Below are 23,825 nucleotides of genomic sequence, written 5' to 3' on the forward strand. Positions count from 1 at the left end.
TGATGGTTTAATAATTTTCTATTAGTTTTTACCTATTTTTTGGGGCCCCTGTCAGGCAAGGGCCCTTGGAATTGTCCTAACTTTTCCCCCATATACGGCGCCCCTGGACATCGTAAGCTTAACAGTGGCAGATCCTCTCACAACAAAATGTAAACATAGAATATACATGGATATGGAATGCAGAATAAAAGTGGTGACATGATTATAATGATAAACGTGCAAATACAGTCAAGCATGAGTACACCATTTCCTTCATAAGACCTATGTGTAAACTACCAGCTTCATTTGTTCATCTTGATCCATAATGAGTTGAGTTTTAAGAATATAGTTTTTGAGTAAGTTATTTTCCTGAAACACTGATCGATCCCAGACACTGAGCTGAGTTACAATTTGGACAGCAACAGTTTCAACAAGAGTGGCCACAGTATTTTGGCTGTTTAATAACATTATGGCTCAGAATAGCCCAGAATGACTTAATCAATTTGACACTATGTGCTGATGAAAATTTCCCCAAGGGGTATTTTTAGCCATATCAACTCATGTGACCAACTAGAACTACAGTCATTTTCTTGATGGTAATGTGCAGTGGCAGTGTTCTCATTACAAAGCACTGAGGAGAGCCAACTTCCTGACTGCAAACCAATTTCCAAATTCCTGTATCACCTACTGAGAAAATAATAACTAGGTGAATGACTGCAGCCAGAATGCATCAGGATATAAAACAAGCACTGTCAGTGGGTCAGTACCCTCCAAGATACAGCTTTTGTACCCTTTACACTGTGTAATTATTTATACCCTTGTGGTTTTCACTTTATAGAGAGCAGTCTTGTTCCTTTATTATAACCACAATATTGACTGGATAAGACTACTCAACCATAGCCTACAAGTTAAAATCTACCTAAAATTAACAATTTATCTAATTTCTGCATTTATTTATATTTATGTATTTATTCATTAATTGATTAATTCATTGTATTTGGCCTGACAAATGCTGTACAAATGTAACTTTCACTGCTTGGGAACATGTATGTACCTTTTTGACGCTGAAAAGGGTTACACTGAGGTTCAATATCCTTCAGGGGTACATTTGTGTAGACTGCATCTTGCTGGACAAAAATTCTCCTCCTGCAGTACTTCTGTTTCTGACAGTGCTGGTGCTCATGGTTTGGAGGAACTGTAAGGCAAACAGAATGATGACAACTTCATGAGGAGCTATGAGCATATATATATATATATATATGTGTGTGTGTGTGTGTGTGTGTGTGTGTGTGTATAAGGATAGTTGGATTGGAGTCCATGGCACATAGAGTGCAAGATAGATTTCGACTTTTAGGAACGATGACAAAATGGTTTGAGTTATAGCCTATAAGCCATAACAAATGTCATTTGTATGGAGAAATATAAATGAGAAGAGGAGTTCTTGCCAGTGGACTCATACATTTGGACTGAAGTTTACTTTTTTTATCTCAAATAAAAAACATACCCATCAATGAGTCACAAAACTCTACAGCGATACTCCTGTCATCTCGGTGCTCCCCTCCCAGTACAGTGTCTCTCCGGTGGATTACATAATAGTTACATAACAGCCCGGTTGCATTCAGAGCCAGCGGTGAGCAGTGTGGACAGCATATATGGTCCAGTAGATGCAGAGGGCAGGAGCTGACTCCCAGCGACCCCATCAACATCATGCCGCCTGTGAAGCTTGACAGTGCAGGTAAGGCATAAAGACTTTTCCCATATTCGTGGATGTGACGTCGCTTTTAGGGACACAGAGCTTCCCTAATCCACCTGCTGATGCGCGTCTGCATCACAGCTATTACTTTTAGAGAAATGCGTCATCACTGGAAAACAGGTTAAAAACATCATGCCCCACGTTTACTTGTTTATTAGACGGAGAGCTTGGTTAAAAGATGACTGTAAAAAGTTGCCAGTGACTTGAGGGCGTTTCCATGCAGGCGTGCAGGAGTTGGCAGAGAAGGACCGACTTGGATGAATTTACTGTACAAAGAGTTCCTCTGCAGGCTTGACTTCGTGGCACAATATTATGCAGCGCCGGCTTCCATAACTGTAAGCTGTTGCTCGTGTTATAAATAACACCGATTTGCATGTCTTGTTACTTGTAAATTTATCCCTGCACACAGTTAAGCCTGCACTGTAATATAATATAAATAATAATGCGATATAAAATTTTGCTGAAGGTTGCATTCAGCCGGCTCGTTGCACGTGGTTCAGATCCATACAGTAAGGAGCATTTTTTTCCCCTATCCAAAATGTACATACTGTACTTTTTATGATCTGCAGGGCAGGACTCAGCAAATTGAACGGGATCTAACTGTGGCAGATACTTATTTACAGCTTAATCCTCGGTTGAATTTTTTAAATAATAGAAGCCCATTTTCCTTTCGAGCTGCATTCTTTTTAACACATGACTGTTGACGAAACGTTTTGTGTATCTGTGCATGCCTCTTAGCTGGGGCACATTAGAGCTATATGCTTACAGCTACATGGCACCTACAGGACAGTCGATGTACTGCACAGCAGCATTTTTTTTTTTCTTGCCAAACAAAACATTTTTGGGGGAAAGTTATCAGAAATCAAAAATGTCTTGCATCAGTGCATCACTCTAACTATCACTCTAAATATATGCAGCATTGTAGATTTTTCTTCTTGGTTGAGAGAGAATATGATTATTTTTGTCTGACGAAAAGTGTATTCCTACATTCATTTTTGCACTTGGAGATATGTTCATTGTATTTTATTGCATTTTGCATACTCACATGTATTGTTATTCAGATGTTGCACAGTTGCAAACATCATAGAACTAATAAACAAGACCAGCCAAAAAATGGCAATGACAAAATGACAATAACCACACACACACACACACACACACACACACACACTGGCCAGCTCCTCAGTCACTTGCCAACAGTACTGAAAAAAAGAAGAGATAATATGACCACAGCAGAACACACACACACACACACACACACACACACACACACACATATATATCCTGCAATGCATTCATTTTATGAGCAGTTCCCTCCATAGCAATGCTACAGCAGCTCAGTATGCTCATGCTCATGCTCACCAATTAATCAGTTTGGCTGATTAATCTGCGCCGATACATTGTTTTACAAATGATTGGTGTCAGTGGAACTTGGCTCTGACAGTGGCTGATGGCTGACAGGTGGGAACTGAAATGCATAACCCTAACCCTACACAAAAATGACTTTGTCCTTAGGCAGAGGGAACACAGATGAGTAACTTAAATGTGTCACAATTGAGTAAACATGAATTACATAAGAGTAAAATAATAGTTTGAGTTCTGTAAACGGTAATGACATAATCGTATACCCTAGTTAATGTAATTCAGCAAAAGTCAACATTGCAGACAAGCTACTTCCTCCATTCTAGTCTCAGGCTTCTAAATTGGAATTACTGCCTTTGAGGGAAAGAATTGCTGCAAAAAAAAAAAAAAAAAACACCCACAGAGTTATTTTATATACTAGATTTTTTTATGGTTAGTTTGATGTTAATTTCCAGGTTCCACCATAAGTGCAATATCACTAACACACATGTTTAGCACTAAGCTAATTTCAGTACTGACTGTGTACCAAGTCTGCAGCTCCTGAATCCGAGTACCGGGCGTCAGGTTCTGTGGCTTAGTCTGTATATATATATATACAGTACAGGCCAAAAGTTTGGACACACCTTCTCATTCAATGCGTTTTCTTTATTTTCATGACTATTTACATTGTAGATTCTCACTGAAGGAATCAAAACTATGAATGAACACATGTGGTGTTATGTACTTAACAAAAAAAGGTGAAATAACTGAAAACATGTTTTATATTCTAGTTTCTTCAAAATAGCCACCCTTTGCTCTGATTACTGCTTTGCACACTCTTGGCATTCTCTCGATGAGCTTCAAGAGGTAGTCATCTGAAATGGTTTTCACTTCACAGGTGTGCCTTATCAGGGTTAATTAGTGGAATTTCTTGCTTTATCAATGGGGTTGGGACCATCAGTTGTGTTGTGCAGAAGTCAGGTTACTACACAGCCGACAGCCCTATTGGACAACTGTTAAAATTCATATTATGGCAAGAACCAATCAGCTAACTAAAGAAAAACGAGTGGCCATCATTACTTTAAGAAATGAAGGTCAGTCAGTCCGGAAAATTGCAAAAACTTTAAATGTGTCCCTAAGTGGAGTCGCAAAAACCATCAAGCGCTACAACGAAACTGGCACACATGAGGACCGACCCAGGAAAGGAAGACCAAGAGTCACCTCTGCTTCTGAGGACAAGTTCATCCGAGTCACCAGCCTCAGAAATCGCAAGTTAACAGCAGCTCAGATCAGAGACCAGATAAATGCCACACAGAGTTCTAGCAGCAGACCCATCTCTAGAACAACTGTTAAGAGGAGACTGCGCCAATCAGGCCTTCATGGTCAAATAGCTGCTAGGAAACCACTGCTAAGGAGAGCCAACAAGCAGAAGAGATTTGTTTGGGCCAAGAAACCAGGCTGTGTAAGGGCTATTTGACCAAGAAGGAGAGTGATGGAGTGATGCGGCAGATGACCTGGCCTCCAGTCACCGGACCTGAACCCAATCGAGATGGTTTGGGGTGAGCTGGACCGCAGAGTGAAGGCAAAGGGGCCAACAAGTGCTAAACACCTCTGGGAACTCCTTCAGGACTGTTGGAAAACCATTTCAGGTGACTACCTCTTGAAGCTCATCGAGAGAATGCCAAGAGTGTGCAAAGCAGTAATCAGAGCAAAGGGTGGCTATTTTGAAGAAACTAGAATATAAAACATGTTTTCAGTTATTTCATCTTTTTTTGTTAAGTACATAACTCCACATGTGTTCATTCATAGTTTTGATTCCTTCAGTTAGAATCTACAATGTAAATAGTCATGAAAATAAAGAAAACGCATTGAATGAGAAGGTGTGTCCAAACTTTTGGCCTGTACTGTATATATATATATATATATATATATATATATATATATATATTCATACCGTTTATATTTATATATTTAGATAGGCTGTTTATATTTTTCTTTATATTTTTATATTTATTGTTTATATATATATATTTTATATTTATTATACATATAATACTGATACATAGGCTGTTTATTTATATTTACTATATATATATATATATATATATATATACTATTTATATTTTCATATGCTGTTTATATTTATTCATATATACTGTTTATAGTTATACATACTGTTTATACTTATATTCTATATTCTATATATACTTATATTCTATATTTACACTTGTTTTTTTTTTTTTTTTACCTTGCTTTATTTATTTATTTAGGCTTATACTGGCACCTGAGTGCTAATTTCGTACCACTAGCATGTAAATGTGAGCTGGTATGACAATAAACTTCCTTGAATCCTTGAATCCTATTCATGAATTATTTTGAGTTTGATGTTTAGTGGTCTAGATCTATATATTTATTTAGGTTTTATTACTTTGACTTAACATGTCCAGTGTGTAGTAAAGTTAAAGATGATTTCCAACAAGGTCATTATATATCGGCCGATTAATCAACTATCGGCTTTTTCCTGCACCAAAATAACATTATTATATTGGCCTTTAAAAATCAATTATCCACTATTTTTTGGAGGGATTTATTGAGAGGGTTTTAGTCTCATGCGTAAGTGGAGCCAAACAGCACACACACAAACATCTCCCTGTAGGCAGCGCTTCTATGTTTACTGTCTATTTTTACTATGTTGTCACATGAGGTTACAAAATCATACCAAAAATACAAGTGATATGTGAGGTTGTGTGCTGTAAATCTGCACTCAGATCACCAGTGAACACTGTAAGCTCTGCCTGGAAGTCTCTCAGCATATACTGTAGCTGTATTTCACTGTCACTGTCCCTTTCCTTTACACAAGCTCATGAATGCCCTCAAACAGTTAATGCAAAAACATGCCATTTCCTCTGTGTTTTCTGAGAACTATCCAAATCAGGAGAGGATTAGGACTTTAAAGGAAACCTGCTTGGGCTATTTCACAGAAAGAGCAAGGCTGTTTCACATTCACTGTTTACAGACTCTTGTTAACTCTGGAGTGGAAATGGCACAAAGGTAAAGTTCAGTTTGTGTGGCTTAATTTGAACAATTGTTAGGCCTTAATAAATTAAAAGTGAAGCACTGCAGTTATTTTGGTAACACTTTACAATACTAGCGCATAAATATACTTTCATTAATACTTAACTAATGCACAGATCATCATAAGTTAATAACTCATGAACAACTAAGCCATTAATGTTCATCTCATCAGCAACTAACAAAGAGTCTATCTCATTAATAGTCTACCGTCATGAATTAATTCCCTATCAACACCTAGCATTAGTTAAGACTGCTAATTCATGTGTTAATTACCATAATGGAATGGAAGCCATGGATTTTGACTTCCAGCCATCTGCAAGCAGGATGTACCAGATAAACTGGAACATCTGTTTATTACCAAATGCCTTGTTGGTAATGGGGCAGGAATATTCTTCTTGAGGCTTGAAGTATAGGATTCAAGGGCAGGACACTGAGTACATTCAGCCGCTTATGGCTATTTCAGTATTAGTAACAGCTGTAAATCAGTCAGACCTCCGACCTTAGTGTGGACATGGTTATGTGTGAGGCAGTATCAAAGCCAATAACCATCACAACATTTGCACTTAAAAACAAGTTAATAGTGAGTTAATAGTCGTGCTTCACCAAGTAAAGTAATAACATCGTGGCCATTAGTTGATCATCAGCTAGTGATTTATTAAAACAAATGCTCCTCAATACAGCCAACAAGTCATGATCATGATTTCATAGTTTTACTGTGAACTGCTGGCTTAGTTCTTCATGAGTCATACAGTAAATCATGATGATCTGTGCATTAGTGAAGCATTAATGAATGCGTACTGGTGCACCACTATTTTAATTTGTTACAGTTATTATAGACTTTCACTACTAAAATATTTGAATGGATTACCAAAAGTATCCTCAATAGTCATTATTTATGTGTGATTACTCCTCAGTTGTAAGCAATGTAAGTTATCAGACTCTTCATATGCTATTTTCAGGTTGTCTTTCCAAACTGTATCTTGTAAAGACTTCCTCATGACTACACTCAACCCTAAATTACTCAGGCAGAGTGGGGTAAATCACATCTGATAAAGAAGGGTTTGATTTATCAGTGCATTTTCAAGTCAGCATTCTGCTGCAGCAGAGATTCAGTCAGCATGTAAAACTGTAGCAACCTTTTCTTCCAACCTGCTTTTCCTACTTGAATGAATATCAGAAGAATTAGGACCTTACAGTCTTGTTTACTACATTCCCTAAGAAAATGAATGGCAGCTTTTTCCTGAAGAATTAAGCGCATTAACCTTCACCAGCGTTCAGGCAGAGAAGGGGTCATGACCTTCTTGCTTGGTTAAAAAGTACAAAAAATAACATCTGATTTCTAAAATTGTAGAACTATAACAACAACAGTAATAATGAAGACGATGATGATGACCACAACGGTGAGGATAGAATAAGAATAAGAATTAGAATAAGAATAATAACATATTCAAAATTGTGGAATTCCCTACCCAAGGTCATAAGAGATGCAAGCTCTGTGAGCGTTTTTAAATGACAATTGAAACCCTATTTACTCAACATTACTTTAAACTAAATTCCACTCATCCTTTGTTTTATTCCCATCTCTTACATATTTTATTGTTCTAGGAGACCCACTTTTGCTATTTGCTTCCTCTTTTATTGTTTGTTATTCATTTGATTGCTTGGTTTCATTTCCAAGTATAAGCAGTGATTTTAATTTGCCTGATTTTATTCATTCTCTTGTTTCTTCACTTAATTGTGACACACTTTGGTCTCTACCCCCTGTATGAAAGCTGCTCTATGAAGTCTATTAATACTATCATTAATACAATATCGCATGTTAAAATCAAACCAACTAAAACTGTGCTTTAGTGTGCAGAACATTAACTCTTTCACTTAGCGCTGCATACTAATAGGTCCAATTCTTGATCTGGTTAGGTCAAAAGACTTGAAGAGAGGGATTTGTATGGTTTGAAACAATTGAGATTTCAGTTTTGCAAAAGGAACTGCAACTCAATATTTGCAAGGTGTCCCTGTATTTTGAACATTCAGTTAATATTTTGCTTAAAATTATAGAATACTGACTAATAAATTGTCTTGTCTCACCAGAAAAAAAGAAAACAGCTGTTTAAATGCAGAAAGAACATAAACAATAGCCTCTTTCTTTATACGTACCACAATAATCACAACGCAACACGCCACTATCCCACATTGCATGCAGTACACATCTTAATAGTTTTGTTCTAGGTTTCTAGGCATATCCAGGATTTGTGGGCAAAGATGTCAATTTTCATCATGTCAGTGTGGTTCAGGTGAAAGCATGTATGCTGTTTTCTGCAGATGAGACCACACCCTCTGATGGTGCCAAGGCCAAAGAATGCATCACCACAGTGCTGACGGGGCTGGAGAACATCTCCCCTCTGGTAAAATCTGTAGAGGAGACCCTTGAGCCAATCTCCACTGAGGTACAAGGGACCATTCCCACCTGGATCAATGGCAACCTCCTCCGCAACGGCCCAGGAAAGTTTGAGTTTGGAAACACACAGTGAGTCATCGCAGATGTAACGTCCTGACACACTGTTACATGATGTAGATGAAAAATATCTTATAGTGTGTATATATGTGTGTTATTGGATCTTTCTGCAGCATTTGACCCAGTGGATCATAAAATAATGCTACATCGACCGGAAAATTGGGTTGGGCTCTTAGAAATGTCCTCGGGTGGTTCAGGTCATATTTAGATAGTCAGTATCTGCAATTATGAATCTGAAAGAACCACCATGACGTACGGAGTCCCACAAGGATCGGTTCTTGGTCCCCTCATATATGGCCTTTACATTCTTCCTCTTCAAATTCTCCAAGATGGATGGCGCTTAATGATTCACTTGATTCTAGAGTACTAAAAACTACCACACGTTAACAATCTTGATGTTATCATCGATGAGAATTTAAATTTCAGCGCCATACCAATGCTGTAACAAAATCATCATTCTGGCATCTAAGAAACATAGCTACAATGAGAAACTTTCTGTCCAAGCAAGATCTAGAGAAGTGCATTCATGCTTTCATTTATTTCCAAGGTGGACTACTGTAATGCACTCCATACTGGCCTCCCCAACAACATTAGACAGATGTCACTCATATGTGCTGCTGCTAGAATACTGAAAACACAAAGAGAGAACACATTTCTCTAGTTCTTAGATCCTTACACTGGCTTCCAGTTAAATGTAGAATTGAAATCAAGGCCCTACTTATTGTAGGGGATGTTGCAGATATGTTTGCAGAGTACAAACAGGGTGGTTCTCTCACATCGCAGGGACTATTCAGTTAGTGGTGCTCAGAGTTAAAGCCACATGTAGTGAAAACAGCTTTTACCTATTATGCTGCCCACTGCTTGAATCAGCTCTGGTTGGAACTAAGAAATTCCCCAGAACTGTCACCACTTTTAAAACCAAGTTAAAGACTATTCTCTTTGCCACTGCTTTTAATTAATCAGTTCATAGGGTACTTTTATTTATTTTACTGATTCGGCTTTAAATGTGTGTGAAATTGTCTGTACTTTTATTTAACTTATTTCATGCCTTTATTTTTCTTTCTCCTCATCTTTTGCCCGTAAAGGACTATGAATAACCTCTGTGAATGATAAGGTACCTCAGTATATAAATAAACTTGTCTTGCATATGTGTGTTTTTTACTGATGATCATAACCTCTGTTCTCACCTCCAGCTACAACCACTGGTTTGATGGGATGGCTATGCTGCATCAGTTTAAGATTGAGGAAGGCCGGGTGACATACAAGAGCCGATTTCTGCAAAGTGATGCCTTCAAAAAGAACAGTGAAAGGGACCGCATCATGGTGTCAGAGTTTGGTACCCTCGCTATGCCTGACCCTTGCAAAAACTTCTTCCAGCGCTTTCTTTCTCGCTTTGAGATAATTGGTAAGCGATTGACAGACAACAAGTATGGGAATGTGAAGGATAAATTGATAATGATAAGGAGCCACAGGTAGTGTCACCTTAGTTCAGTGATAGTAGACGATGCAGTAAAAAAATACATAATATTGCTTAATTTTCCACTCCCTCCGAGGTCACAAAGCAAACATTCAAAAAGTGCTATTGCAATGTTTGATTATCTAAGAGGCGAGGCAGGACTGTCAGTCTTTGGACATGTTGTTCCCCAGTTTTCTGAAATCTGGTCATGAACTGAACAAATTGTATCTTACTGTATCTGACTAAGCATGCGTCTATATGATGTTAATTGACTGCAGATGATGCACTCAGAAGTTGATGTTATACCAAGGAATCTGACAAAGTAAGGACTGTTACAAAACCTAAAGCTGTGGTGAGGCATATCCCAAGATTACATAATATCATGTGTAGACATTTCATAACAAGTAAGGGGAGCAGACCTCTTTAAAATGTTTTACAGGCCCACTGGATTTCTTAGTACAACCGCAAGCAGCAAATCATAGAGGGCACTAGTCAGTATGGTTTATCCCAATGTAAAATTTAATGAGACATTCATTCATACAGTATTATGTAAAGTGCCACAGTGAAGCTATTTATTTCCTTATTACAGATTCCACAGACAATGCAAGTGTCAGCTTTGTGAAATATAAGGGTGACTACTACGTCAGTACTGAGACAAACTTCATGCACAAAGTGGACCCAGAGAGCCTAGAGTCAGTGGAAAAGGTATTACTATCATCATCATGCTGTGATAGATCATAATACCAATATAATTTACCATATCTATGGTGATTATACAATATTTTAAATCATACTTTTGTCAAATCAGGCTTAATCATGGTGATGCCTAGAACAGTGCTCACAGAGAGCCAGCACCCACTAATCTTTTGAATCTACAGTAAGCAACTGTGTCTGTCAGCTGCTGGCACAGTGGTGGGTGGCTTAGAGGCTCTACAGCCTTAGTAATATGTCTGACTCTCCACTATAATTTGTAGGTGGACTGGAGCAAGTTCATTGCTGTAAATGGAGCCACTGCCCACCCACACTATGACCCCGATGGCACCACCTACAATATGGGCAACTCCTATGGCAGCAAAGGTCAGTTCTACTATTCCAAAGGGGCCCATATAGAGGTCTGCATCTATCGAGAAGTCATTTATTTTTGACTAACTTACTTTCATAGCCAAAGCTAGAGCTTGAATTATAGTATATTTAGACTCACTCTCTCACATCTGCCTCCCAAGTGTATATCTTTTATTCGATGTGGGATTCAAAGAAATACAATGACGGAACTTGATTCTGAACAAATTCCTTTGTTGTTATGCAATAAGAATAATAAACTGATTTGGGCAGTGGGTGGGGCCAGCAGATATGCCTGAACATTGAATTGCTAATATATTCCAGCAATATTTTTGGGGGGTGGGTGGCGGTGGGGGGGCAGTTTTGGAGTGCCTGAACATTAAGGGGGACTTGTACCTCTCAATGTATATGGGCGTTACAGCCTTGGTTTGAAAAGTGTTCTCTCTTCCTTTTATAACTGCATGGAAAAGATCATGTCTAACACAGTTACTGTTTTGAAAAAGTAACTCAATAACTTTTACTCCAAGTACATTTTAAATGAGTTCTTTACTTTCACTTAAGTAGATTTTTACAGCAGTCCTTCAACATCTACTTAAGTAAAATATCAGCAAAGAGAACTTCTATTTGAGTAGCTAATTCTTATGTGTAGTACTCTTTCCACCACTGACATCCAGGCATTCAACAGCTTCAAATGTGTGTGTGTGTGTGTGTGTGTGTGTGTTAACCAGCTAACAAAAGACTCTACAGACCAGTGTTGCTTGATGCTGGAGTGATCATAAGAGCAGCCTGACATTGTGTGTGTGTGTGTGTGTGTGTGTGTGTGTGTGTGTGTGTGTGTGTGTAAGTGTGTGTATGTGTTGGCGATGGAGATTCAGATGGGGAGAAGGGGGGGTTTCCCCAAAACAAAACAAAGTTCATGACCTGATGGTCTGTTTTCATAGCTCGAAATCTGAGCACCCATAGTGTTAACAATGGTTTGAATGGTATTGAACCCCTGGTGTTGTGTTAAAGTCATTTGCACATTTGAACAAGAAGAATGTTACATATTGTACCTTTAAGTTAATAGGACCTATATTAAATTATACAGTGAAATTGAGCCTTTAAGAGGCACGTTATCTATATCTGTATCTATATCTATAGCTACTGCGTATATCTATATAGATATAGATACTGATATATATACCTTCTGTTCCAGGTGCCATCTACAACATCATCAAGGTGCCTCCTGAGAGGACAGAGGCCACAGACACCCTTCAAGGAGCCAAAGTTTTATGCTCTATTGTCCCTGCAAACAAGTCCTGCCCCTCCTACTACCACAGCTTTGGTGAGCCAGTCCATCTGGATGACCTTCATTAGTGATGCTAACATCACTCATACTCATACCTTCCACCACATAGCATAAAACTGAGACTGTTAACCTCTTTCTTGATGTCTCTTCTTCCTCTTTCTTCCAGCTATGTCTGAAAACTATGTGGTTTTCATTGAGCAGCCCATTAAGATGGACCTGTTGAAGATAGTCACATGCAAGCTGAGGGGGAAGCCTTTGAGTGAGGGCATCTTCTGGGATCCCAAGCAGGAAACTGTCTTCCATCTTATTGACAAGCATACAGGACAGGTGATGTGAATGAGGATTTATTTATTCCTGATTTAAGAAAACTAGTGAGCCATTTTAGGATTTTTTGGGGGTTGAAGATCCTCTAAAATCAAAATGGTTCTTCCTAAAGACCAGTAAGGTGCAGGTTGAAGGTTGGTAATTCCAAGCTCTCATATTGTCAAACCATGTCATCTGTACTCCAGGTCAGCTCGGTGAAGTACTACACCAAAGCCCTCTCCAACTTCCATCAGATCAATGCCTTTGAGGAGGACGGCTTCTTGATGCTGGACATATGTGCCTCAGACGATGGGCAAGCCATCAACAACTACCTCATCCAGAACTTGCGCAAGTCAGGAGACGCACTAGATGAGGTCAGTGTGAAGCTACGCACGTGCGCACACACGCAAACAATAATCCACCCTTTGGATATTCTTTCACTGTTATATATTGCCAATGTGTCATGTTCAGCCCATTCTTGGATATTTTGTGATCATTCTTCATAGTTTACACTTTTCCTCAATCTACATTGTCTGTATCTACATTAGCACAAGGACTCTTACTTCAGAAAGCTGGAGTTCTTCCAGTCACCCTAACAAAATGAATGCAGTGCTAGTGAGCAAAACACAATATGACTTGTGGCTATGCTGTATGCTGGTAATGAAGCTACTGTTAGTGGATAAACCGGTAGGTACTGTATGCTTCTTTTGCAATGGTCGTCTCCAAGTACGTATGTCTGCTGAACCTTGGTGAAAAATGGTTACATCTAGAAAGAAGTTCTTGCTGTTTGATTCTGAGGAACTGACACCAAAACCACGTTTACCACTGATGTTTAAGATTAAATGAACATTTTCCTGTTATCAAGCTATATTGTGCAACTGCTGTTCACAAATGCTGACACTGACATTTCCTGTCACAATTATAAGCCAGCGCATAGCTGCAGCTATAGTAATTTACATGGTTACAAGGAGTTCATAACTAAAGCAAGTGACTCCTGTTGGACATGAGGATGGTAAACCATCATGTCACTGGTTGACAGGACAGGAGAGGGAGAAATTGCTATTGCAATGAGTGATTAACAATCAATTCCAACATTTCTGCTTAAAAACTGTGGTTTTGCTAAAGTTCAAGACTGATACACAAATGATTTTCTGATATTATGGCTTCTTTTCCTCTTTGAGGTAATACCAGTTTTGCAAAACTTCTTTTGTTAGTTAATTTGTTAGTGTCTGTCTGTTAATAGTTCTGGACTTCCTGAAATGTACAGTTATGTTTTGAAGCATGCATCTGCTTATACAACACAATAAGGGAAATCTAGAGACAAAATCAAGACAAGCATACATCTCTAAAATACACACCTATTGTACTATACTCTATTGAACTATTGTACATAGTGCTTCACAAACAATATAAAGGTGCTAAACTGTACACGTGCTGTGTCTCCCCAGGTGTATAACACCATGTGCAGGGTTTTCCCCCGCCGTTTTGTTCTGCCCCTCAGTGTGACCATGGATACGCCAACAGGCCAGAACCTCAACACAAGGCCTTCTAGCACAGCAACCTGTGTCAAAATAAGCAAAGATAAGGTGAGTTGTAAGCATGAACCAGTTATCTTGCCAGAATGTTACATAATAACCTGCGTAACCTGTTTGCAGATTTTAATTTATAAAATTGCTCTTCCTGATTTGCATCAAAGGTCCATGGGACAGTAACAACACTGCAAAATAGTCTGCTGTAAATAGACAGCAGACTATTTATACATTGCTCTTTCTAATCAGCATGAAATCACTATGTGCAGCAGTGTGTCACTGCTGCTCAGATGGCAGGCGTGTGTCCAGCAACACCCTGGGGCAGTGTAACATGACATAAAGCACTTACACAGAGTAGCATGGTCAGAAAGAAGTTTTAGGTATAACAAGGCAGCAATAATGTCTTACTTCTGTACATTGACACATTTCTGCTTGGAACTGGCAGGGCATAAACTACAGCAGGCGTCAAACCGTATAATGCACAAAAACAAACCATGTTTGCTGTCTGCTAATGCTGCCTGAGGAAGTTCTTGCTTTGAAGTGCTTGTGACTTATAACGCTAGTGACTGCAAATACATCTCTTGGTTTTATACATTATACAGTGTCTGTTGTATTTCATGTACTCTCACCCTTTGGCAACCTATTTTTTTCCACTGTCTTCATGAGGCAGGACATTATACAAGGAGGGCGCTCAACATCGTTCTTTGTACATAACATTCAGTTTTAACTCAGAAAACACAAAGTTTGCGGTGAAATCATTAATAGTAACAGTTAATAGTTATAGCAGGCCCGAACTCCTTCAGCTAAAAAATGTATTGCGTAGAGGGAAGCTAGTTCAATGCAAGTCATTGTTCCTCATGTCAGAGCTATTTCTCTTGGACTTCTTCCAAGTGGGTTAAGTGCAACTCTGTCAGTCAGCCTAACTGTTAGAGCATGTATTTGTGCCTCCTGCCCACAGATCTTATCTCCCTCTCTGCCATGTTAGTCAACACCATGACAGTCCTGTTTGCAGTTCTGTGTGGCCTCATTTTGACTCAGGGCAATCCTTCTACTTGTTTTTGTGGAAAAGGGATTCTGGGTATCTTTGGATGTAAAATGACACAATAATTGGTGAAATGGCAGAAAGTATGAGGCTAAAGTTTGTCTGCTACATTTTCAGCCACGTTGAGCAAACAGTAAAAACAGCTGTGAAGCATTTTTAACGTGATTCCTCCAACTCAGTGTGTTAAAATATTCAGTTAGAATTTGTACATTTGGTAACGTATTTATTTTTATATACATAGTCAATTATTAAGGTACAGTTATTCCTAAATCTGTAATTAGTGGTTATTATTAGATTCTTTATGTTATCGTCTGGCTCTCTCTCTAAGCTGCAACTTTCTGACAATTCAACTGTGAATACCCAGCCATGAATCTCAGGTAGTGTGAGGGAAATATAAGCTAGTAAAGACAGGTTTATATAGATTTATAAATACTTTTAAAATCATCATGCTCTTGAGACAGCAATTGACATGGGTACAACTTTAGCAGTCTTATTACTTGTAGAAATACTTTAAGAACTTGTTCGGGCTTGACAGGCTTTAAGTTTTAATGTTTTTTTCTCTATATTCATGCCGGCATCATATTACTCCTCTTTACACATAATTTGTGACCATTTTCTACTTGGCTTTAGAAAATGAATAACAGCTTATTCCATCAGGAGCAAGCATAGCCTCATGTTCAGGCAGAAAAGGGGTTATACTTCATGTGGAAAAAAAGTTATGATCAACATTTTGATATGACTTGTGGGGATGTAACAGTTCACATCTTCTCTAATGTGACAACAAGTTAAAACAGTCCAAAGTCACTTCACTTAGGAATCTCAAAGCTCCAGTTCATGAAACTAACAGCACTGAGCACACAAATGGTGACGCTGTGAGGCAGGGTTTAAAAAGGCGAATTAAAGTCACCAGCCACCAATAAACCAAATTTCATCCTATTCATGTGTTTTCCCTGAACTGAGGGTAGCATACCAAACTAATGACCAACAAACCCGTGTTGGGACAACAGTGACCGTGGTGTAAACTCGACTGACAATAACTCACAATAGACAGTTAATCCTCTCTTTGCCTCGCTGTGTCAACAGGTGTTATGCCAGCATGAGGATCTCCATGGTGATGACCTCCATGAGTACGGTGGCCTGGAGTTCCCTCAAATCAACTACAGCAGATACAACACGCGACAGTACCGCTACTTCTATGGCTGTGGCTTCAGACACCTGGTGGGAGACTCTCTGCTCAAGATGGACCTGAAGGATAAGTCCCTCAAGGTGGGCGGGACACTCTTACCTCCCTCACACATCCAGAGACAAACAACAGCTGTCATTACACCAACATAATCCAGCAGAGTACAACAGCTGCAGCCATCATTACATACCACTGTTGGGTTATTTTATTTTTGCCAGTAAAGGAACACTTCACCCAAAAACAATAGGTTTTGTATCATTTATTCACCGTGAGTTGTGTTGCATGTCCAGTTAAAAAAAGCTCTGGAGATTCCCTGAGAAGAAGAGAGATTCTGAGAAATGTAACCATTTCTGTGCAAATGGAGCTGATCAGCAACTTGGACAAACAGGAGCAAAAAAAGATATGAAAACATCAGTTTCAAACCCTCAAAGTCTTGATGCAGCGTAATCCAAGTCTTGATTCTCCATTGTTAAGTTCACTGTGTCTAAAACCAGTGTACTTGAGGTAAAAAAAAAAAAAAAAAAAAATTGCAAATAAATCAAATGGTGTTCAGGCTACTTCACCTGTGTATGTGGTTTGCACGTTTACCAAATTGAAGACCAACTGGTTGTTTTGGGTGAAATATTCCTTTAAAAAGTAGTGAAACAAGTTACTACTTCCATTTCAGTAATCATAGCATGGTTGCAAATCAAAGAAATAAGCTGTTACTCACTGCATCACATCGTCATCACCACCCTCCATTTGTTTTTGTCAAAATTAGTCTTCATCCTTTCACACAAAATTAAAGCTACCTCATGTAGCTTACCTTGCAAACACACACCATTGCATTTACGATCAAACTTTCTCACTAAAACACATTGCATGTGTTGTGACAATCCCTCTGGCTGGGCACTAGGGGTGCCTGTGTCTTTTCTTGTTGGGTTGCTTGTCTCTTGGTTTTGCAGCGGCTAGTCTTGGCTCTCCAGATGGAGGAGACCCCCACTCCCACAGTGGGCATGGCAGCTCTCGCATCCATACATAGCTCTACATTATTGATGCACTGATTTCAACTCGCTGTTTTTGTTGACTATATTTTTATATTTAAAAAAAAAAAAAAAAAAAGGTTTTCTTAACCGTCAACTCATGTTGTCTCCTTCCTTGTCACAGTCTTTGAGCTTGGCTGTGACAAAAGGAGGCTCGCCCTGTCCTTGTTGATATGGTTTGGATTTGCACCGTGGGTTCTGCTGGCCTTGTAGTAATTGGCTTGATGGGTGGAGACTGTGTTGAAACTGTGGTCAAATGGCCTTATTAACATGTTGTGAATGCATTTCCTACCTCAAAATATTTGCCAAGCCTTGTTATGTAATTCTGAAAGCTGCATTGTTTACATCAGTGTGTGTAATATCTCGTCACATACTCATGGTGTGTTAGAGGTGCATGTTATGTCAACAATACAGGGACCTAGTTGTCCTGGTGTGCACTTAAATACCCCTAGTGGTCACAAACTATATTAGATATCTTTAACTTGGCTGTTTAGAGTTTAGTTTGTTGGAACAGAAGAATTCACAGTATTTCATTACTTTGCATTTAGCAACTGGCAGAGAGCATTGTACACCAGGCTTTGTTTGCCTGATCCTTCACACAGGGTAACAGAAATATACAGAAATAATTTAATTTAATTTAATTTTTAATTGTCAGAGACAAAGCACAATAAATATATTGCACCAGAATACAGCAAACTCCTTTCATCTGCTACCCCTGGGCAGAACAAAGATGTAAAACATGGCATTAAAAGTGTCATTAACAGTAAGGCCACATCTAAAACCTGCATTATAACAAGAGGCTAACATCATAATTATGAAACAAAAAAAAATCCAATACAGGCCTAAGAATATAAAGGTATCAACAAATTGTATATAAATTCCTAATTTGAATAATAATAATCATTTGAAATACGAAGTTGTTGCTCCTGATCATGATAAGCTAGTATGAGTGTGATTTCAGGTGTGGTACCAGAGGGGCCTCTACCCATCAGAGCCTGTGTTTGTCCCCTCACCTGATGCGGTGGACGAGGACGACGGCGTCATCCTGTCTGTGGTCCTCACCCCCACTCAGGTAACACTCCTCTTCCATAACATGCAGCTTGTATGGAGACCTGCATGCTGAAAATGATTGATTTTTGATGGTGTCAAAAATGTAATAAAAGTGCTATTGGTTCACTGTTTTATGTACACATATACCACATCACATTTATAAACTTAAAATTAAATATTAGTTATCTTTGCAACATAGTTACGCTATGAGAAAACACACTGTACCTATTTTTTGAAACCAAGGAAAGAGGGGAAATAAAGATTAATAACTCTATGTGTGATATCAAACAAAGTGAGTCATATTTTCTCTTCTCTGAAATGATCTGTTCTTACGATTATACTACTCAGCAAGGACTCCTCGAATTTTAATTTGAACCGGCACTGGTGTTGAAAAAAATCCTAACACCCACCTTGCTCCCAAGTATTTATGACAGGGCAGCAGGCCCATAAATCCACATGAGCCGGGCTCATTTCCTCTGTCTAGTCAGTTATCAGACCAAGAAGTGATTATGAATATGCATAAAAGAGAGGTGAGTCATAAATATTCAGTGATGAGTTTACGTAACATGATTTTTGATATGCATAGTCTAAACTTGTAACTTTCAAACACAGAACAAAAGTTTCTAAGGCTGATTAAGGCAATAAACTATATGCAAACTCCCGCTGACTGCTTGGTATCACATGGTGCCATTTATCAAACCTACAGGCTACTTTTACAGAGAAAGAGGGAAATAAACAGAGGATACTAGTACATTTGCAAATGTGAATTATGGCTTTGGATTTACAATGATGTCTGGCAGTGTAATTATATCTGTTAGAGATCATAGAGGAAATAAATACTAATAAATATTTGAATGAGATGACAAATTAGCAGAAACAACCTTGATGCCGCTGATGTTTTCCTTTTAACATGGACTTTGGTGTCGACAGCAGGATTTTGTAAAATTAACAGGGATTTTTGGCACAACTGGTTTAGTAGTCCACACCCCGAGTAAACTTCTGTTAACTACTATTTGTATTAATAGAAGCATCTAGAGGAATTCCACTGATTATGAGGTTCCATGTTGGCTGAGGGAATTTGTGAACTTTTCTGAAAAAATCTCTGACACAGTTTGAAATGAACTTCTGAAAAGCATATCTTTTCATATATAAGCATATATTTCTGCTATTTATCATGTGTATACTGTATATTCTGCTATTTATCATGTGTATACTGTATATTTCTTCTAAATTTGCACATTGACCTACCTCTATGCACATTTTATACACCCATGCACACGTTTTTTTCTGTTTTTTTTTTGTTGCACATTGCTTTTTGCACACTGGGTTGTACTTTACTAGGTTATTCTGTTGTACTCAGATCTTATTCTGTTATACTTAGATCTTATTCTTTATTTCTATTTTTTTATTTACTTAATTTGTAATCTGTGGATACTGCTGAAGAAAATGTGAATTTCCTGCGGGATGAATAAAGTATCTACCTACCTACCTACCTACCTACCTATCAGATGCTGAAGGATCATTATCAATCATCATTATCGTTATTATTATCAGTAGTAGTATTAAATGCCATGTCAGAGATGGCAAGTACAAATACTTCATTACTGTTGATCTTTCAGGTATCTGTACTTTATTGGAGTATTGCTTTTTCTGCCATCTTTTTACTTTTATTCCCTACATTCCAACACAGATATCTTTCTACTCCTTACCTTTTCAAAACAGGCTTTTTACTTTACTTTTACTGATCAAGTGGAATTATTATTTTTATTTTGAATTGCATGTCTTCCCGAAAAGACTGATTTCAACCTAAATGGATGGGACAATAACACATAGAAACGACAGACCTTTGGTGTATCCATCTATGCATGTCATGCACAGCAGATGCAACAAGCCAAAACAGACGAGATAGGGAGAGTCAACGGTGGAGAAATGGCGTCTAGTGAAAGTGGCATCCATGACAGGGAGAACTAGTAGCAGCACGGATGAAAGCGAACCAGCCAAGACTGCCGACTGAGCAGATTCAGAGCAGCAATTAACAGAAACATTTTAGAGCCTGTACTTTTGACTTCTACTTCATTAAAGAAGTTGAAGCAGTTCTTCTTCTTGAACAAGAATTTTGACACTTCTGCAGTGTTGAAACACAGAAAAAACCTTCATTAGTGAAAATTTAATTTCTAAATTTGTGGATGGTGCTTCTAATCCCAGCATGTGTCAAAAGAGCCCATTGAGACTGCCTGAATGAGCCATTTATGTCACCAAGGAGGGGGCTAGTGCACTGTGGCCTGGTCCATAGTTGCACTTTTTAAGAACTGTTTAGGTTTTGTAAAGCTACCAAAGCAGTTCTTCCATAACATTTGAATGTTGACCCAGGGCCTAGTTTGGAAATAGCTGACAAGAATAGCTGCTTGACACTTCAGGGAAATATCACATTGACCATGTGATGTACGCTTGCACACACTGCCAGGAAAAAAATTGAAACTTGTCTTTGAATAAACTGATGCAGTGGGTTAATTTAATAGTCAGCCAAATGTATTTGTTTAAGATTGTTGTCATTCTACTTTTAGAAAAGGTGCGATCGGGTAAGCAGTGAGGGAAGGACTCATACTTAACACCTCTCGGTTCATGTCTTCCCAGCTGACAGAGATGCTTTAGCTCTGGTGACACTCTGGTGACACTCTGGTGACAAGCTTTCTGCTGGTTTCACATTCAGTTACTGGAAAGTTGTGAAAATCACAGGGCCAAAATTCCTCGAAATATACGAGCTATACTGCAACAGACCAACAGAACAACCCATGTCTAGGATCGACTCTTAAAATCTTATTTTTCCTCATACAAGAGTTAAAAAAAATCTACCAGTGAGTTGAGATAGTTTCACTTGTTTCCATAATTTATTTGAATTGTGTCATTTTTAGGGCTGGGCAAAACGATTATTTTTTAAACGATTAATCTAGCGATTATTTTTTTGAATAATCGATTAATCTAATGATTAATTTTTCGATTACCTAGACGATTATTTTTCCGATTGTCGATTATTCTCCCATTATTTGATTAATACAGCAATTTACACATTCTATATTATGTAAAAACATTAATTTCTTAACATTTCAATATTTATTTGACTTTTTTTTTAATACAACCCTTGCTCTTAAAATCTCCAAATTCCAAAATAAAATTCAAGTAAGAAGAATTAAGTAGTACAAAAAAATGCATTCCCATACTTGAAGGGGCTTTCACACAGCACGCGGTTTGGGCCGTGCTCTGAGCTGGGTACGGTGCGGACGGGCACAGAGCAGTGCGCACGTGCGTGTAGAGTAAGGCGGCGTGCAGAAAAAAAGAAAAAAATCTCGCCTATTGTGGAAAGCAAAAACATCATATATCTCTGCCAGTTTTTAAACACACCTGGTATTCCCAAATTGTTGGATATCTCTCTCCACGTCATGTATTTATGTAATCGACGTAATCAATTACGTCAACGCGTCACCCCAGCCCTAGTCATTTTCTTGATGCTAGTGGGCAGATCTGCCTTATTAAACCTTTTTTCAACATTTGTACCTGAAACAAATTAAATTACATTGGAAAATAGTCATTTTATCTCATCCCACTTGCAGATTTTTTCACTTCAAAACAGTTTTTTCAGACAGCAGCATAATAATGCACACCTATCATAGTCTGAATGGACATTCTACTGCAAAAAGTCAAAATCTTACCAAGATTATTTGTCTTATTTCAAGTAAAAATGTCTTATTTCTGGTCAAAATATCTCATTACACTTAAAATAAGACATGATCAGCTCAGAAATAACTTGTCTTTAGACAAATTTTTACTTGTTCACTTGTGTCACAAGGAAAAATTTGCTTGTTCCATTGGCAAAATTTGTTTCTTGTTTCAAGCTCATTTTGTCTAAAGACAAGTAATTTCTGAGCTGATTATGTCTTATTTTAAGTGTAATGAGATATTTTGACTAGAAATAAGACATTTTTACTTGAAATAAGACAAATAATCTTGGTAAGATTTTGACTTTTTGCAGTGTAGTTTGATTAAAACTCTCCAATGTCTTCCCCAGGATAAAGGTACATTTCTGCTGGTTTTGGATGCCAAGACATTTGAGGAGCTGGGACGAGCCAATGTGCCTGTCAACATACCTTATGGCTTCCATGGGACCTTCAACGCCTCAGCGTGAAATCAGTCATTCCTGATCTATTCAGAGCCTTTGAATTTCTGATGGATGTAGGATGAGGGATACCATAAGCAGTGTTTACTATATACCAACAATATCTCTGATGGTACTCAGTTATTATAACAGCCAGAGGCAGTGGTGATCTGTCACTTCCTGAATGTTGATTAACTAATTTTTAACTTTTGAATGACAGTCAGTGGAAACGCCTTGATGCCCTTTAAGAGTGTTACAGTACTTAACCACTATAATTATGTACTCAAAGATATTACGCACAGTATTATAGGCAATTATATTCATTGTGTATTAATCTGAGACCCACATACTGTGCATGTATGCAGAGAGCAATGTCAGACAGAGCTCCAAGAGGAGTTAAGGAGGGGGGGGGTTCAGTGCCATGCTCAAGGGTACATCAACAGGAGTGGACACACCAGCCACTGTAGGCATTAAACCTGTGATGTCTGTGATGATCTGTGTAACTACCAAAATGAACCAAATGCCAGCTGATTGATTCCTAAGTGTCCTAAACACAATCTGAGGTACTTTTTCCTACTATGGTACTTTCTGCTATTTAAACATTTTTTTTACGTAATGGATTTTTTTTTTTTTTTTTTACAGCCTGAGTAATAGTATTATTTTTTTTACCTCTGCAAAATGAAGAAATTGTGTTTACAGATTTACATTTTGAGTGACCGTTTGTCATATGGTCCTCTACTATACTGCTCAGAAATACATGTTTACTTTTTGGTTCTGCATATAGAAAATGGACTGAGGAAACTGTAACATCTTCAGTAAAAATAAAAAGTCCTAAAAATATTCTTGCTCGCTTTCAAAAGTCTTCGGAAGTGTTTTTCTCAAAACTCACAAGTGTCTCCAGTGTTTATTGTCCTTTAACTCCCCTTGTCATCTTCTCAAACAGCATGAAAAACAGCCTGATATCACTGTGCACAAAAAAGATATTTAAATAACTACAAAGGCCAGAAGCTTTAAATTCTTAATGCAAGTCTGAACTTTTGACTTGACTGTGTTATTTAAATTGCTGGTTTTTGGCTGAGGCAA

The 23,825-nt window shown here is 38.2% G+C and overlaps 1 protein-coding gene across 1 annotated transcript; it reads left to right on the forward strand.

The window, feature by feature from the left end:
* Window positions 1-1,583: 1,583 nt before the first annotated feature.
* Window positions 1,584-23,574, forward strand: LOC115371900 (beta,beta-carotene 9',10'-oxygenase-like). The gene is made up of 12 exons (XM_030069508.1): window positions 1,584-1,714; window positions 8,468-8,672; window positions 9,854-10,065; window positions 10,706-10,821; window positions 11,091-11,193; window positions 12,371-12,499; window positions 12,630-12,790; window positions 12,973-13,140; window positions 14,215-14,352; window positions 16,421-16,603; window positions 18,504-18,614; window positions 22,656-23,574. Exons 1-12 carry the CDS (start codon window positions 1,687-1,689, stop codon window positions 22,770-22,772), a joined length of 1,671 nt encoding a protein of 556 aa, XP_029925368.1. The 5' UTR covers window positions 1,584-1,686; the 3' UTR covers window positions 22,773-23,574.
* The last annotated feature ends 251 nt before the right edge of the window (window positions 23,575-23,825 follow it).

This window comes from Myripristis murdjan, chromosome 14 (assembly GCF_902150065.1).
Source record: "Myripristis murdjan chromosome 14, fMyrMur1.1, whole genome shotgun sequence".
In the NCBI taxonomy this organism is placed as follows: domain Eukaryota; kingdom Metazoa; phylum Chordata; class Actinopteri; order Holocentriformes; family Holocentridae; genus Myripristis; species Myripristis murdjan.